Source organism: Haliotis asinina, chromosome 8 (genome assembly GCF_037392515.1).
Source record: "Haliotis asinina isolate JCU_RB_2024 chromosome 8, JCU_Hal_asi_v2, whole genome shotgun sequence".
Taxonomy (NCBI): Eukaryota; Metazoa; Mollusca; class Gastropoda; order Lepetellida; family Haliotidae; genus Haliotis; species Haliotis asinina.
The window spans coordinates 60961044-60979147 of NC_090287.1; the positions used below are offsets into that span (position 1 = coordinate 60961044).

Sequence of the window (18104 nt, forward strand, 5' to 3'; positions counted from 1 at the left end):
GTTATCATTGCTGTCAGTTCTCAAATTAATCTATCTCACAACTTGTAACTAACATATCTCATAACTTCGCACACTGGGCGGATGGGTACCCAAGTCAACACTTGTTCGGCATTTTGAAGGATCATGCTCGATTCCCGACTTCTTTTAAGGATGTAAACCCATTACCCCTAATGAAATAATGCCACCCGTAGAGTTACCGTCATCTCAGACAGTCCCTTGTGTTAAGGTATCTGTCCGAGTCGAAGGCCAGGTATCACCACAACATGGCCACGTATATCAAATGTTTTGCATTTTATACAGCACATTGCACCTGCTACCCTCTCGTGACTCATAACGCAGCATATACCTGTACAACACGCCCTATATCTACCTGCAATCATTGCATTCCACGTAAAAACGCTTCACGCTTATTAATTCCGACTTATTTTCATGTCTGTGGCATTTCCTCTTTGTGTCGAAGATCGAGTCTGATACAAAGCGGTAGTCTGTACTCTGATTTCACTGCTATTCACGACAATGCACGGAAATGAGCCCATATCGCTATTGATGTGTACAGGTAGCGTCAGCAGCCGGAAGCTCTAATGCAAATGCAGTCTCGTGTATTGAATAGTTTCCATGTATGTTCCAGATACAATTGTCTGATAACATCTATCCTCCTGTACACATAGCGTTCCTTCTGAAGACACACATTTAAATACCTTGTCAGTGGACCCGTCCTGATATAACTATAAACTGTTCAAAGGTGTTGAATTCAGCCCACATGCTTACTGAATTAGTATACAGGATATATGTTTGTGCTTTTTTCCCTGTTTAGATTAGTTAAATTTAACCATTATTCATGGGCTGCGCCTCATCCGGCTGACACATGCACCTGTGTCCAGTTGGTAAGTAGAACAGGCGTGTAAGACGCTGCAATTCGCTGTGCGGAGTTACGTCCTTTGGATATTTCAGAATTACATGATCGAGGGTTCGAATCCCGGTTCGTCCTGATCATGTTTCAAAGTTTGTTACATATCTTACATGCTCATTTCACCAAATGGGAAAACAGTCTGAGACTACATCACTTCTGGCTTTCGTACCACTTTTAGCTGACATTCTGTGACACAACTGCAATGCTGCCACGTAGGCGTTAAACCCATCTTACTAACTGCCTGAAGCTGACAGTAAAGTCAGCTGTTATGTGAGAATGGGTATTACTTTTTTCCACTTTACACAATATTCCAGCGATATCAAGACGGAGAACACAAGACAAAGGCTTTACATATTGATCCCATGGAGGAAACAGATCGCAGGTCATCGGCATGACGAGCGAACACTCTAACCACTGTGCTACCCTTCCTTCCAAACTTGCTTTAAGTATGAGTAGATTTGTGAATTATGTCACAAACATGCTTTCGAATTATATACCATGGTAGTTGAATACCGGTGTGTAAGTTGACACATTAATCATGAAACCACAGAAGTTATTTTACCTATTACACGACAGACAAAAGACGCAGATCAGCAGATGAACAGTGGTAAATAAAGGTGCATGCCATTCTTGACTTAAAACAACACTGTTTGTATTGTCAGTCAAGAGTGCCATCACCATGCTTGCACACCATTTGTTGATATTTACAAGGCGCTTCAATGACTTTGGTAGTTTGTACCCGAAGGGATCACCAATTCTTCACAGGTGAGCGAGTTTAGTTTTACGCCGTATTTAGCCATATTCCCGCAATATCATGGTGGGGACACCAGAAATGGCCTTCACACAGTGTGACCATGTGGGGAATCGAACACAGGTCTTCGGCGTGACGAGTGAACGCTTTGACCACTAGGCTACCCTACCGCCCCTCTTGACGGGGCTAATTGAATGTACTAGATGAGTTATTGCTTTTAGCAACATTCCAGCAACATCACGATGAGGGAGTGGGGGTTCACACATTGTACCCATGTGGGTAATAGAACACAAGTTTTCGGCGTCCCAAGCGAACACTTTTGTAATGTACCGCCGCTCATCATTTGGACGAATGTTCCAAGCAATAACGCCATCACTACCCAATTTTCCCTTGAAGATCACGTTTAGAATGGATCTTCAGCATCCCATGATTGCCGTAAGAGGTGACTTACGTCGAATGCTACATGTGTAGATGGATGTTCATGATGATGTTCACTGGGTTGTTTTAACAGATTCGATTCCGTACAGACTGCCGCCGTATAGCTAGCATCCTACTGAGCACGACGTTAAATAAAAAACACACCAAACCGATTAATGGATAGTTCGGGGAATTTTCACCATTATTCATGAGCTCCGCCTCATCTGGCTGGTACATGCAACTGTGTCAAGTTAGCAAGAGGAAAGGCAAGCACTCAATTATCTTTCATGGCTCTCTTGTGAGGATACTACCCAAGCTGCACGAGAGACGCGTGACGATTTACAGCATAAACCTACCGGATACGCTTTGACTGCTGTATCCGTGAATGTCCGGGTTAGAATCGCACTTCAGGAACCCATGTTTGTCGCAAGATTGGGCCTAACAGATCTAATAAATGTTCAAATAAATAGACGGAATACCGACATGACGTGACAGTGTTGTACAGGTATAACATCACATTTAATAAAACATTATGTTTTCGAATTACAATATTTATAAAATACAATAGTTAATCCACCGAACCAAAACCGTTCGGTTCTCTTGGTCGTAAATTAAGGGTTTTTTGTAGTGCACTATGCTAATAGTTTATTACAAACGTAGATGAACATGTTGACAAATTGTGTTTGTTTATGCATACCAGCATGTCACAGTGGAATGTAAGCCCTGTTTATGATTCACTTCTTCAACCATCTGACCTTCTAAAGAAAGCAGCAGCTGTGGAGATATATGCGATATATCAGTCGGCTAAGCCAGCATTCACCGAGGTAGGTAGTCTCACATTCACAGACGTTGCTGTCTGCAATAACCTTGCGGACGATGTCATCTTACTCACAGTACATTTCGTTATCAGGGGCCATCTCGTCAGATGTTGGTTGGACCTGTTTTTCTAATCGTCTTGCTTCTCACAGTAATACCCCCGAAGCGCCACTGTTGAGTTCGTAGGACATTTGCGACAAGCCATATGACGCCCTGACCAGAACTGTTCTGGTGGACAACAGGTGCTTGCCAGTCTCTTCCGTCCCTGGTATCTGAACTTATCGATGAACTGCTGATCAGTCCTTGACGGAATAAAAACGCAGGTGCGCACAGCTACTTTGACAGGTACTGGTGTGGACGGTCTCGGCACTGGGAGGTCCTCATACCCGTTTATACGCACACTGAAGCTTGCGAATATTGATGGATGCAGGACCCTATCTCCTCCATCTAGAAAACAGGAGTATTCGGTTTTGGGGCACACATCGGGAATTTTGTTGTTGGGGCAGGTGGTGTACGGGTTGTCATAGCCTCGGTGCTGTCGACAGTTCAGTCCATGCCCAACCTTGTACTCAAACACCATTGGTCGCGATGGGTTGATGTTATACCTCGTGTCTCCCGGGACCAGCTCGTTCTCACCCTCCATTTTCACAGTGACGCGGATGTCCCGACGGTACGGGACCTCAGACGGCAGGTATACTTCAAAACCAGACACATAGATCACAGCCTTCAGATCCGCCCTGGTAATCCACCCTGCCTTATACAACCACCTGCTGTTTGGAATCTTAAATCTTATCTCTTCACCTGAATACAGTTTTGAAATATTCATGAATGCAGTGTCCCATCGGCTTGTTTTCCTTCCAGAAACTGTCTGGAACTCAAGTCCTCTTGACGAACAAGGTGGTACTTTGTATGCCAATAGAGTTGAAATGTCCGTTCCTGCGTCTTTACACACATGGGGCCGAACACCCCCTGCCTTGTACTCCAGCTCGTCACAATACATTCTTATCACCTGGAGAACCATGATTCTGTAGCACACGTATGACATCCCCGCCACCTGGCGGAGGCCCTCCAAGACATCCTCATCTTGACCATCACTTCCTGCTAAGGAATCGAAGTCAGCAACAATGCCGTCAGCTGCCTTCATGGCGACTTGAGCCTGGACGTTTTGGGCTAACACTTCGACCATTTCATACTGTTTGTCATAGATACTTTCAAGTGTCGATACTAACTTTCCTATTTTCACTTCGGTTGTAATGCACAGACCACTTGAGCCAATGAATGCCTTTGGAGCTGCGGCTAAAGAAGTAGAGGTCCCATCGATAACACTACATGCTTCTTGAACAACCTTCGTGAAGTAAACGCCCATTTCAGTGATGTCAGGTTTAGTCACTGCAGGCACATAGTCGTTATACTTTTCCAAAAACCTGTCCTTAGCATCCTCAAAGTCGTCTCCCGTCTTGTTCTGAGTTACTTTCTCCATAATGGTTTTCATATCGTTAATAAAATCTTGATTCTTGGCAAAACCTTTTCTGACGTAGCTGATGTGATCCCTGAGTGCTTTTATGGCCGTAACCAGCCTGATCGCCTTACCTACCGTTGCTAAGGCGTTAGCCAACTCAGCCATCGCGTCCATGATATCAGACACTGAAGAATCGGTCGCTGCCTTCAATGGATTGCAGCTTTCAGCGAGAACCACGCCGAAATTGATAGATTTCTCCGTCAATTCTAGGGCAGCAGAGGTCATCACAAACCCGAGTATTATAGCGACGTCTGTGTCTATGTCAGGTGCTAGTTCTCTAACTGACTTTGTGAGGTTGTTTAGCTGATGAAAAACTATCATGTCGGCCTTAGCTTTTGCAGCACTAAAACTATGAATCTTTTTAAAGTATGTTTTGAGCTCATAAAATCGCTGGTTGATGACTTTGCTGAATTCATTCTTTAAGTCGTCTGCAACTGCCACAAGGTTATACTCTTGGTCGCTTAGCAACTGGAGAACCCTCTCCATTTGCTTCTGTCTCAGGAACTCTCGAAGATCAATGTCAGTGTTCAGCAAACGCACTTTGACGCCATTACCTGATTTCTCTTTACGCGTCTTTACGTAGATTCTGGTCTGGTCGACTACCCTCCAGAACAAACACATCTTCCCACTGTTACATATCTTGTCTGTGTTGAAGTATGGAAACATCGACATCAGAATCTCCAACTTCTCGTCTGCGCCCTCATCAATGTACATTGCTATTGCTCTAATGATCTTAGTGACGACTGCTTGTTGATCAGTGGTGTTGTGGGGCTGGATGGCTTTGACTCGATCATGGTATTTCCACTTGAGTAGGATTGAACTGAATGTTAGAGCGTTGAAATAATTATGAACATCTTCGTTTTTCCATCGCCCTATCCTATCCCGATGTAAATTAAACTTCTTCGCACGTTCTATCAATTGCAAAACGTCTCTCAAGAGACAGTGGGGTCCCTCTTTATCCGGACCACAAACTTCGTTAATTTCTGAATGCAGAACACCAAGTTTCAGACTTCCTGAGAAGATTCGCTCCACTACACGTTGGTATTTGGTATCATGTATTCTCTTAACATCTGGCAGATACTTGTAGAAATCGTTCAGGAAGTTTGGGATGTCACAGAACTGTTCAATCTGAGGGTGTAGTGTCATGAGACGGCGGTAAGTGTACTGGATTAAATTGTTTTCGGCATCCGTACCGGTTGGAGATGGTATAACCGACAGCAACTCTAAGTCTCTTTTCAGTTCTTTAAACAACTTTAAACGACGCAAGAACACACAAACCCCATGGGTAGATTTTTCCGAGTTTTTACACATTCTCTTTGCATGGTACATGGGCCTAAACGAAGTGAGGTAGCCTCGCGATTGTAACTGTCCAAAAAGAAGCTGAAAATTTTCATCAGCTGACTTGATGAAGTGTGATGCCGTCGATGACGTGATGTTTCGGCACAGTAGAGTGTAGAAGCCCACCTCTAAAACGCAAAATGAGGGAATATTTATTAATTTGTAGAAAATCACTAATGTGTGTATAAGTGGGGACGCTCATATCAATGCACTATTGTAACTCGATATATCCAAACCTGTTTGTACCAATGGGGAGTGAAAAACAATGGCCATAGTGGTGTATTTCCCAACAGGGCAGTAAAAGACAATGGCCATAGCGTGTATTTCCCAACAGGGCAGTAAAAGACAATGGCCATAGCGTGTATTTCCCAACAGGGCAGTAAAAGACAATGGCCATAGCGTGTATTTCCCAACAGGGCAGTAAAAGGCAATGGCAATAGCGTGTATTTCCCAACAGGGCAGTAAAAGACAATGGCCATAGCATGTATTTCCCAATAGGGCAGTAAAAGACAATGGCCATAGCGTGTATTTCCCAACAGGGCAGTAAAAGACAATGGCCATAGCGTGTATTTCCCAACAGGGCAGTAAAAGACAAGGACCATAGCATGTATTTCCCAACAGGGCAGTAAAAGGCAATGGCAATAGCGTGTATTTCTCAACAGGGTAGTAAAAGACAATGGCCATAGCGTGTATTTCCCAACAGGGCAGTAAAAGACAAAGGCCATAGCATGTATTTCCCAACAGGGCAGTAAAAGACAATGACCATAGCATGTATTTCCCAAAAGGGCAGTAAAAGGCAATGGCAATAGCGTGTATTTCCCAACAGGGTAGTAAAAGACAATGGCCATAGCGTGTATTTCCCAACAGGGCAGTAAAAGACAATGGCCATAGCGTGTATTTCCCAACAGGGCAGTAAAAGGCAATGGCAATAGCGTGTATTTCCCAACAGGGCAGTAAAAGACAATGGCCATAGCATGTATTTCCCAATAGGGCAGTAAAAGACAATGGCCATAGCGTGTATTTCCCAACAGGGCAGTAAAAGACAATGGCCATAGCGTGTATTTCCCAACAGGGCAGTAAAAGACAAGGACCATAGCATGTATTTCCCAACAGGGCAGTAAAAGGCAATGGCAATAGCGTGTATTTCTCAACAGGGTAGTAAAAGACAATGGCCATAGCGTGTATTTCCCAACAGGGCAGTAAAAGACAATGGCCATAGCGTGTATTTCCCAACAGGGCAGTAAAAGACAATGGCCATAGCGTGTATTTCCCAACAGGGCAGTAAAAGACAATGGCCATAGCGTGTATTTCCCAACAGGGCAGTAAAAGGCAATGGCAATAGCGTGTATTTCCCAACAGGGCAGTAAAAGACAATGGCCATAGCATGTATTTCCCAATAGGGCAGTAAAAGACAATGGCCATAGCGTGTATTTCCCAACAGGGCAGTAAAAGACAATGGCCATAGCGTGTATTTCCCAACAGGGCAGTAAAAGACAAGGACCATAGCATGTATTTCCCAACAGGGCAGTAAAAGGCAATGGCAATAGCGTGTATTTCTCAACAGGGTAGTAAAAGACAATGGCCATAGCGTGTATTTCCCAACAGGGCAGTAAAAGACAAAGGCCATAGCATGTATTTCCCAACAGGGCAGTAAAAGACAATGACCATAGCATGTATTTCCCAAAAGGGCAGTAAAAGGCAATGGCAATAGCGTGTATTTCCCAACAGGGTAGTAAAAGACAATGGCCATAGCGTGTATTTCCCAACAGGGCAGTAAAAGACAATGGCCATAGCGTGTATTTCCCAACAGGGCAGTAAAAGGCAATGGCAATAGCGTGTATTTCCCAACAGGGCAGTAAAAGACAATGGCCATAGCATGTATTTCCCAATAGGGCAGTAAAAGACAATGGCCATAGCGTGTATTTCCCAACAGGGCAGTAAAAGACAATGGCCATAGCGTGTATTTCCCAACAGGGCAGTAAAAGACAAGGACCATAGCATGTATTTCCCAACAGGGCAGTAAAAGGCAATGGCAATAGCGTGTATTTCTCAACAGGGCAGTAAAAGACAATGGCCATAGCGTGTATTTCCCAACAGGGCAGTAAAAGACAATGGCCATAGCGTGTATTTCCCAACAGGGCAGTAAAAGACAATGGCCATAGCGTGTATTTCCCAACAGGGCAGTAAAAGACAATGGCCATAGCGTGTATTTCCCAACAGGGCAGTAAAAGGCAATGGCAATAGCGTGTATTTCCCAACAGGGCAGTAAAAGACAATGGCCATAGCATGTATTTCCCAATAGGGCAGTAAAAGACAATGGCCATAGCGTGTATTTCCCAACAGGGCAGTAAAAGACAATGGCCATAGCGTGTATTTCCCAACAGGGCAGTAAAAGACAAGGACCATAGCATGTATTTCCCAACAGGGCAGTAAAAGGCAATGGCAATAGCGTGTATTTCTCAACAGGGTAGTAAAAGACAATGGCCATAGCGTGTATTTCCCAACAGGGCAGTAAAAGACAAAGGCCATAGCATGTATTTCCCAACAGGGCAGTAAAAGACAATGACCATAGCATGTATTTCCCAAAAGGGCAGTAAAAGGCAATGGCAATAGCGTGTATTTCCCAACAGGGTAGTAAAAGACAATGGCCATAGCGTGTATTTCCCAACAGGGCAGTAAAAGACAATGGCCATAGCGTGTATTTCCCAACAGGGCAGTAAAAGGCAATGGCAATAGCGTGTATTTCCCAACAGGGCAGTAAAAGACAATGGCCATAGCATGTATTTCCCAATAGGGCAGTAAAAGACAATGGCCATAGCGTGTATTTCCCAACAGGGCAGTAAAAGACAATGGCCATAGCGTGTATTTCCCAACAGGGCAGTAAAAGACAAGGACCATAGCATGTATTTCCCAACAGGGCAGTAAAAGGCAATGGCAATAGCGTGTATTTCTCAACAGGGTAGTAAAAGACAATGGCCATAGCGTGTATTTCCCAACAGGGCAGTAAAAGACAAAGGCCATAGCATGTATTTCCCAACAGGGCAGTAAAAGACAATGACCATAGCATGTATTTCCCAAAAGGGCAGTAAAAGGCAATGGCAATAGCATGTATTTCCCAACAGGGCAGTAAAAGGCAATGGCAATAGCGTGTATTTCCCAACAGGGTAGTAAAAGACAAAGGCCATAGCGGCGAATTCCCTTACAAAGAAACAATGGCCATACCGGAATCGTTCACCTGAGTACAAAGTACGGTAGCGGATGAACCTTAACTGTTAGTGCTTCATACAACTCTGCTAGGGGATATACCCTAACTGTTAGTGCTTCATTCCACCCTGCTAGGGGATGTACCTTAACTGTTAGTGCTTCATACCACTCTGCTAGGGGATGTACCTTCACTGTTAGGGCCTTGTACCAGTCTCTTGGGGAATGTACTCTACTGATATAGAATACTGACATATCTTCTCACCATGAGAAGATCAGAGTTGCTTCCCTTGTAATTCACCATCATGACCCTCACCTTCACAGACGGGCACCGACCTGTCGTATGTACCATCACTCCTGCAGGTGAAGGAGTTTTCTGTCAGCACCTCGTAGCCGGGGTCGCACACCACCTGACATTTGTCCCCGTGTCGTGCTCCCTGGCTGCACGTGGTCCGTCCGTGCAGGGTGTCACCAATACTGGGGCATTGCGCACCTGATTGAACAAATGTAACAATGAAGGGACTTCACTCATTGATGATATGCATGCGGGGCTGCATGGGTTGACATCATGAGTTTTATATATTCTAAACCAGTAGGTTGGTAAATATCATTTACCACGTGAATGAATGAAACTGAATCAAACTCGGACATGGGTTCTCAGGGATATAAAAGTGCTTTTAGCAATATTCCAGCGGCGTGGGACATCAGAAATGGGCTTGACGCATTGTACTCTTGTGGGGAATCGAACCCGGGTCCTCGGCCTTGACGAGCGAACGCTTTAACCACTAGACTACCCTCCGGCACCAGGGACGCAAAAAGGTGCACAAGACATATAATTTAAGGATGCATGTAATGGTCAGTGCGATCGTACTTACTGTCTACTGTGATGGTGAAAGTACAATAGTCCTTCCTGCCCTGCTTGTCTTTCACCATGTACTTGACGATGTAGGTACCTACGGACACCCGGCTTCCACGTCTCGGTGAGAAGTTGTCTAAAGTTGGCCTAAAACGTTTATGGTGTCAGTACTGGTGACGATATCGACAAGTCAGTCGTGTAAATGTACGTCTGTTTAGATTGTTTTTTTCATTCGAACCAATAGGCACGCAGGATAATGTGTCCCAGATCTGTATATTTACAAAAAATACACTGGACTCGAATCGGTGACGATGTTACGTCCCTTTCCGAGGGCAACATGTTTTCCATCGAGGGAGGGTTTTTTCTTTAAAATATGGATTAAGAGACCTTCCCAGGGAACGATCATTGGACGGTGAAGTTATATATAGTATAGTCTACACATCTGGAGGACGAAATGGTTTCGATTGATGTCTATCGAGCCAGAATCGGCAGTTTCTCTCACCCGAAGGGAACACGACAAGTGACGTTGCACAAACAAGAGAGTGAGTACTCACCATTCGTGTCGGGGACAGATCTTCACTTTAGGCTGATAATTTGTACATTTCTCACCGCTGTGCATCTTACCTCATCATACCTCTTGATAGATGCACTTGAAAATGTCCATTTTGAGCGATTTGTGCCGAAAGAAAACATCTACCTTTGTACATCATGTGACGTCACTACTGTCAATTGTGACCCAGTTTTGGCTATGCATACCACTCCAATTGCACGTGGGATTTGCTTTCTGGGTGGTAACGTGCCGCCCGTGGGTGTTGTGAAGCATATTCTGATGTGTGCAAATGACATTGAAACTAACCCCGGCCCCCTGACTTTGGAAGAAGTGAGAGACTGCTTAATAGCTGAAATACGTGACGTCAAATTAGATCTGTCATCACAGATCACCGCCTTGAAAACTGAAATGATATCAATCGGATCGAGATGTGATCAATTAGAGAAGGCGGTGGTAGATATCAAATCAGACATCGCCACCTCCAAACATGAGTACGGCATCATGTACTCTGATCTGGACGCCATGGACGAAAAGGATAATGGATTTGATGAACGTTTGACCATGATAGATGATGAACTAGATAAGTTGGAATCCTTTAGCCGTCGCGACAACGTCATCATACATGGTGTACCGGAAACCGAAGATGAAAAATCAATAGCGTGCAAAGAAACTATTTTAAAACTGTTCACAAAGTTCCTAACGTTCAAAACGTGGCAACCAACTGACGTAATCAGAGCCCATCGCCTTGGGCGCAAACGTGCTGATTCAACTAAGTCACGCCCGATAATTGTCAAGATGCTAATGTCAGATGACAAAGTTAGAGCACTTAAATCTAGGTCTGTATTGAAGGAAAATGGATATGGTATCTCGAGTGACCTGACAACACGCCAACGTCAAAAACTTCAGGATCTGAAGGAAACTGGCCAGTTTGGCTACTATAAGAACGGCGAACTCGTAGTGGTACCGAGTGAACATACACACACTCAGTCCCGTCCCCATATGCGTATTACACACCGTAGACGCCAGCCACGTACCGTTCGTGACGACCGTCAACCACTTGCAAGTACTATATCTGAATAGGACGGCGGCCAAGGCCCGGACTTTATTTCACCGGGTCCTCTTAGCAATGACACCGGTGATTATAATCATTGCTTCACTCGGATTGAATCTGTTAGTGAGAGAACCCACTTTCTGTGTTGGAACATAAATGGGCTTACTGAAAAGATTGATGACATTAGTTTTATTGATTACATTGGTAAATTTCATATTATATGTTTGACTGAGACATTTGTAACCAGCATCTCCTTCAGTTGGCTGGATGGGTATGATGTGTTTTATAGCCCTGCCGTCAAGTTGTCAGATCACGGTAGACTGTCAGGTGGTGTTTGTATTTGTATTCACCATTCGCTTAGAAATATGTATAGACAATTAGCATCTGATATCGATAATTTCATCTGTATCAAATTCTTAAAGGAATTGTTTTCACTTGATAAAGATTTGAATTTAATGTGCACTTACATCCCTCCTATTGGTTCAACATATTATAAGCATACGAATCGCAAATGTAACATTGAACAACTGGAGCAATATCTACTAGCGAATCTCCCTGACTTTGCTGAAAGTCACACTGTTATCTGTGGAGATCTGAATGCCCGCACAGGAAAACAAAACAATGTGTGCCTTAGTCTTGATGATGATGATAATATGAATCATATATTTCAAGCGAGCGCTGATAGTGACATCTATCCTATCGATGATCGGAATTCTCACGACAGTGTTGTTAATAACTTTGGAAATTTGTTATTAGACTTATGCTATTCCTTCAACCTTTTCATAGCGAACGGTAGAGTATATGGAGACTCGCAAGGCGAATATACGTTTCATGGGCAACATGGATCAAGTGTCAATGACTATTTTATTGGTTCACCAGATTTCTTTCAATGTATTAACTCGTTAAATATTGGAGACAGAGTAGACTCCGACCATTTACCATTAGAACTGACTTGCCAGTTTCCCAATATGAACAGCTCGGATAACAATAGCCACATTGATGATTATAAAGAAAAGATTGTTTGGAACGACGCCTTCTGCGAAACATTTCTAGATAATTTGAAAAGTAAATTATTACTTTATAATGACCGTCTCTTATCACAGCTCGAGTTCGATCTAAAGGGAGCTCTAGATGAGTTTGTCCATGTCATATTAGTTTCAGCAGATTGTATGAAGAAAAAGATTAAGCCTTTTAAGCAAAACCATAAAGCACCCTTAAATGACGAGTGTAAAACTGCACGACGAGACGCGCGTAAAGCACTTAGACGTCTTCGGTGTAGACCCTCGGAGAGCAACAGATATTATTTTTGTAAAATGAGGAACATGTACAAAGCTTCATGCAGAAAATTCAAATCTAACCTGTGTAATAAAAGACTGAACAGATTGAATGATTCTATCAACAATACTACTATGTTCTGGAAACAAATTCGTTCATTTAGAAAGAGATCAAATCCAAAAAGTAATATTTCAAAAAGTGAATGGATGACGCATTTCATGAGGGTTTTTTCTAATGATGCCGTTTTTCCAAGTGATGGTTACACATTCGATGATGATAACTTCCCTTCTAATGAATTTGACACTGTTGATCAAATGATTTTGGAAACGCACGTTTCAGTTGATGAGATTAAGAATGCTATAAGTAGCTTAAAGAGCGGAAAAGCAGCTGGTCCCGATAACATTATAATCGAAATGGTTAAATGTTCTCAAGCCGTGTTAATGCCCTTCATCCATAAGTGTTTTAATACTGTATTCGAAAGTGGTTCGTTTCCCGAAAGTTGGTCTCGTTCAGTCATTATACCTATACATAAAAAAGGGACTCAAGACAATCCAGATAATTACAGAGGCATATCCTTAATGAGTGTTATTGGGAAAATATTTACAACTGTTTTAAACAAAAGAATTTCAAACTGGTCAAATATGAGAAACTTAATCCCTGAATGCCAGGCGGCTTTTAGAAAACAATATTCAGCCATTGATCATATCTTTACATTATATGCGATAATACAAAAATGTCTGTCGCGTAATAAAAACAAACTCTATGTAGCATTTGTTGACTTTAAGAAAGCCTTTGACTCTGTGGATCGTTCTAAATTATGGTACTGCTTACGAAAATCTGGTTTACAGGGGAAAATGTACACTATTTTAAAATCTATGTACTTGAATATAAAATCATGTGTTCGTTGTGGTGATGATGTCACCGATTTTTTTGACTGCCCCATGGGAGTTCGGCAAGGGTGTATTTTAAGTCCAATATTGTTCTCCTTCTTTATAAGCGAACTGTATTATGATATTTCTAATTCAGGCAAACATGGTGTGCAAATGGTTCCAGATATTTTTATCCTCCTTTTTGCCGATGATGTAATTTTAGTGTCAGATACTATTGTTGGTCTACAAAACCAACTGAATATTTTGGAATGTTATACAAATGAATGGAAATTATCTGTAAATTTTGAAAAAACAAACATAGTTATCTTTAGAAGAGGGGGCCCTGTGGCCTCTAAAGAAAAATGGTTTTTGAATGGCAAACCTCTATCTGTTGTTAACCACTATACCTATCTCGGACTAGTGTTTTCTCATACCATGAACTTTAAAAAGAGTGTTATAGATTTGAAATCACGTGCTAAGAAGGCTCTGATTAACGTTATGTCAGTCTCCCAAAATATTGGAATTTTAACCCCGAAAATATATTTTAAATTGTTTGATGCACAAATTCAACCGATTATGTTCTATGGTTCTGAAATTTGGGGATTTCAACGTTATGAATGCCTGGAGAAACTGCACCTTTTAGCATGCAAAAGATTTTTAAATGTAGCGCAAGCAACACCATCTTGTATGGTTTATGGAGAATGCGGTAGACATCCGATCTATATAAATTCTCAAATCAGATGTCTAAAATATTGGTTAAAGATTCTTGGAATGCATGAACAAAGAATCCCAAAACTAGCTTATAATATGCTTGTATTTTTAGACGCTAGGGGTAAGACAACATGGGCTTCCTATATTAGAAATCTCTTGTTTTCTCATGGCTTTGGATTTGTTTGGCTAAATCAAACAGTTGGTAATATCAGTCTATTTCTTAAACAATTTCGAGATCAATCTGTAAATATGTATTATCAAGAATGGCATTTCTGTCTAGACAACAGTTCGAGATATCAGTTGTATAGATCTTTTAAGAGCTTAATCCAACCAGAATTATATCTGTCTGTATTGAGATCTAGAAATATCAGACGTATATTTGTTAATTTTCGATTGGGCCTATTAGACTTATCAGTCAATAAGGGCAGACGACTTTCAATAGAGAGACATTTAAGGTTATGTCCATTATGTAACTCGGCCATAGAAGACGAAATCCACTTCGCTTTTGTGTGTCCACATTACACTGATTTAAGAAAAAAATATATCCCAAATAACTACCTGTTGAAATATCCATCAACTGCATTTACTTCCATTCTGTCCTCCAAAAATGAAAATGTAATACGTAATCTTGCCCTCTATGTGAAACATGCTGTTAACCTTAGAAGCAATATTTTATCTGCACTGTAAGTTCTTCCGTGAAATGTCTGTAACATGTGCTAACAATGTACTTGTATTACTTGTATATGGGCCGGAGGCCTTAAGTACAATAAATATCTTTGTCTTGTCTTGTGATAACAGGGATTGGAAGATTTTGTGTTAGAGTTTTGTGTTTGTTTGAAATGGACGCCTATCCTGTAGTAAAACTGGATATATTCTTTAATATCTAACGCTGTGTTAACATTATGAATGTAAACAGCTATTTTCAAGCGGGTAAAATACCTTTGCGAAATGTGGGTCTCTTCAGCTTCCTGATTGATTGTTTCAGGCAGGCTATGCACACGTGTAGATGTAATAGCTGTCTTGTTATTGAGGGCTCAGTTGTTTGTTGTTGTTTTTAATAAAATATAACATTACTTTCGGCAGCGATAGAAAAATTATTATTGCTGCGCACAACACTTAATCAGAATCGCTTGCTCGCCGAGCCGGTCTGTGTGTATACAATTGAAGAGACAGAGACAACTGTGATTGGATAAAATAGTCTAATATATTCATATTTTTTAAAAGCATATCCATCCCGTAACTGAAACTGACCACAATATCAGGTATTTAGTGCAGTCTTTTTCATCACCATGACTTATGCTAATGTGTGTACACACATTTTCAAGTAGGTAACATTTGGTGCGGAACTGTGTTCCGCTTTCTGTGCGGGGAAAATTACCCAAACAAGTTGGCCAGAAATGGTACATTATTGTAGTTAGAGGCCAGACTTCACTCATGTATACATGGAGTGGCTGTTGAAAGTCTACATAATTTAAAAAAATATAGACATATATATGGTTTTTATGGACGTCGATGGGAAAACATTTGGTGTTGCGTAACCCGGAGCCCCTAGTGTAGAGTTGCGACCCTTGTGTTTGAACCGATCATGGCGATTTAGAATATTTACGTGAGAACTCCGTCTTCGGGGTCAGTGGCGCTGGGTAGGTCCCAGGTGACTTCAGCATTGCTTTCACCCGGCTTGATCAGGGTAGTAAATGACCGCGGGCAGTTGATGACTGGTGGGCGGTTTCCGCCTGGATCAGAGACACACAAACACACAACTAAGTAAGTAATTTAGTACAGGACTAGCGAGCTCAAAAGAATCCTTAAAAATATATCGACCAAATAGTTTTCAAACGTTTAGTGAAATAAGATACTGTCAAATTCCAAAAAGACATTCAATAGACATTCAGTAGACATTCAATAGACATTCAACAGACATTCAACACGTGAACATCCGGGTTAGAACTGATCTCCAGCAACCAATGATTGTCATAAGAGACGATCAACGGGATCGGGTTTCCCTGACTTGTTTGACACGTGCCATTGTATCTCATTTGCAAAGATCAATGCCCATGATATTGATCACTTGCTTTCGAGGTACAGACATATAGCTGGAATGTTGCCGCGTGCGGTGTCACACAAACAAAATCAATGTTCTCCTTACTTCGTGAAGTCTACCATAGCAACCATGTATAACATCCAGTAAGTAGTTCTGTCAGATTTATTCGTAGCTGTGTCCAGACTAGACATACAAACCATTCTAATTGTGCGCTTGTCACAATCACAAACGCAGAGTTAAAACATACCATACACGGTCACTCTTGCTATTACATTCAAACGTCTAGATTGCGAATCCTATCCACAGACCGGCCTTATGGCCGACTATGTAACATTCTGTACTATCACACCAAATCTGATCTCTCACTTACCAAATATTTCGATCCAAAAATATAGAGCGTATTTTTTTCTTCTGTTTGCCTGACACCAGTCATTTGGGGTGAAATGGGTGACAAATACTGATATCAGATAAAGTTTGGGTTGAGTTAGTGAGTGCGTTCGTTAGGTATAAAACAAGTTTGAAAGTATTTCAGTGTTAGCAGGACATGCGAGGTAAATGGCCGAGGAACGGCCGAAAGGCGTCATGCATTACAGACATACGTTTTCCATGAACGCGTTCTGTTCTAAACTAGACTTACAACTCCTGTGCGACAATGTCAGATCTCCCCACACGGAGGTTTATCGCCTGTATCCCGTCTGTGAATTACACCTGTTATTAAGGAATAGCTCACCTGACGCATGCAGGAGACAGGCGAGGACTGCGGTGAGCAGGACAATCATGACGGCATTTACAGACACAAGAAATTCTCTGGCAACATGTGTGTCTTGAACCCCTTACTGGCGCATGGAACGTGACACTGTTCTATCTGTGTCCAAACTGAAACACAAGAAGTATAGGACAATTATGAAATTGATATATGTTTGTGTTTACTCGTGCTTCAGCAGCATTTCGATTCCAAGAACTTTATCTCAAGGATGTCGGGAAAAATATTATCCCTCTATGTGTGCCTACGACATATGTCAGACGCGATATTTACACATGAGCACTGATTAAGCATCAACCTGTTGCCTTTATATGAAGTACGAAAAAAACTACATGTTGTTGTCTAGTCAATGAAAACCAAATTAACTATAACAGGTTTGACTCTGATTGGACATAAACAAACTAAAGGTTGGAATTTGGTAGAATTTACATGCAGTCTGTGATAAATACACGAAAGTGTGAGCAATGCATGGCGGCATATGGTCACCATGGCTACGACACCAATCTAGCTAGCTAACTGTCAGATAGCACTCAAATAATGATTGTTGTGATCATATGAATCTCCACTGGCGACCACATGAGCATCTAGTCTAGCCACCCGTGGCACTGATAACATCTTTCAGTCTGCTCCTGATACTGGCTGTCAAGCCTTGAATTCTCAGTAACGGATACCTCTGTCTTTCTTCACGAAGCAATTAAAGGGACTGTTTCCCTCATAAAACGCCTGTATCAGTCCCTCGTGAAGTGTCTCTGTCAATCCCTCATTAAGTACATGTGTCCGTCCCTCGTGAAGTGCCTGTGTCAATCCCTCATGAAGTGCCTGTGTCAATCCCTCACTAACTCATTAAGCGAGTGTGTCAGTCCCTCGTAAAGTGCCTGTGTCAATCCCTGGTAAAGTGCCTGTACCAATCCCTCATTAACAAGTCGATATGTTTACTTGTGATTGTTTGTGATGCATGTTGAAATGATTGCCTTATATATGTGACGAACTAATTGTTTGTGATAAGGACTCGACTCAGTTTGCCCTCCTCAGGAAA

At 42.1% G+C, this 18104-nt stretch overlaps 1 protein-coding gene across 1 annotated transcript; it reads right to left on the reverse strand.

The window, feature by feature from the left end:
* Positions 1-2562: 2562 nt before the first annotated feature.
* On the reverse strand, positions 2563-18018 carry LOC137294648 (uncharacterized). The gene is made up of 6 exons (XM_067825710.1): positions 17740-18018; positions 17036-17181; positions 15871-15997; positions 9828-9955; positions 9269-9445; positions 2563-5879 (listed from the first exon to the last, which is right to left on the reverse strand). Exons 2-6 carry the CDS (start codon positions 17082-17084, stop codon positions 3025-3027), a joined length of 3336 nt encoding a protein of 1111 aa, XP_067681811.1. The 5' UTR covers positions 17085-17181; positions 17740-18018; the 3' UTR covers positions 2563-3024.
* Positions 18019-18104: the final 86 nt, after the last annotated feature.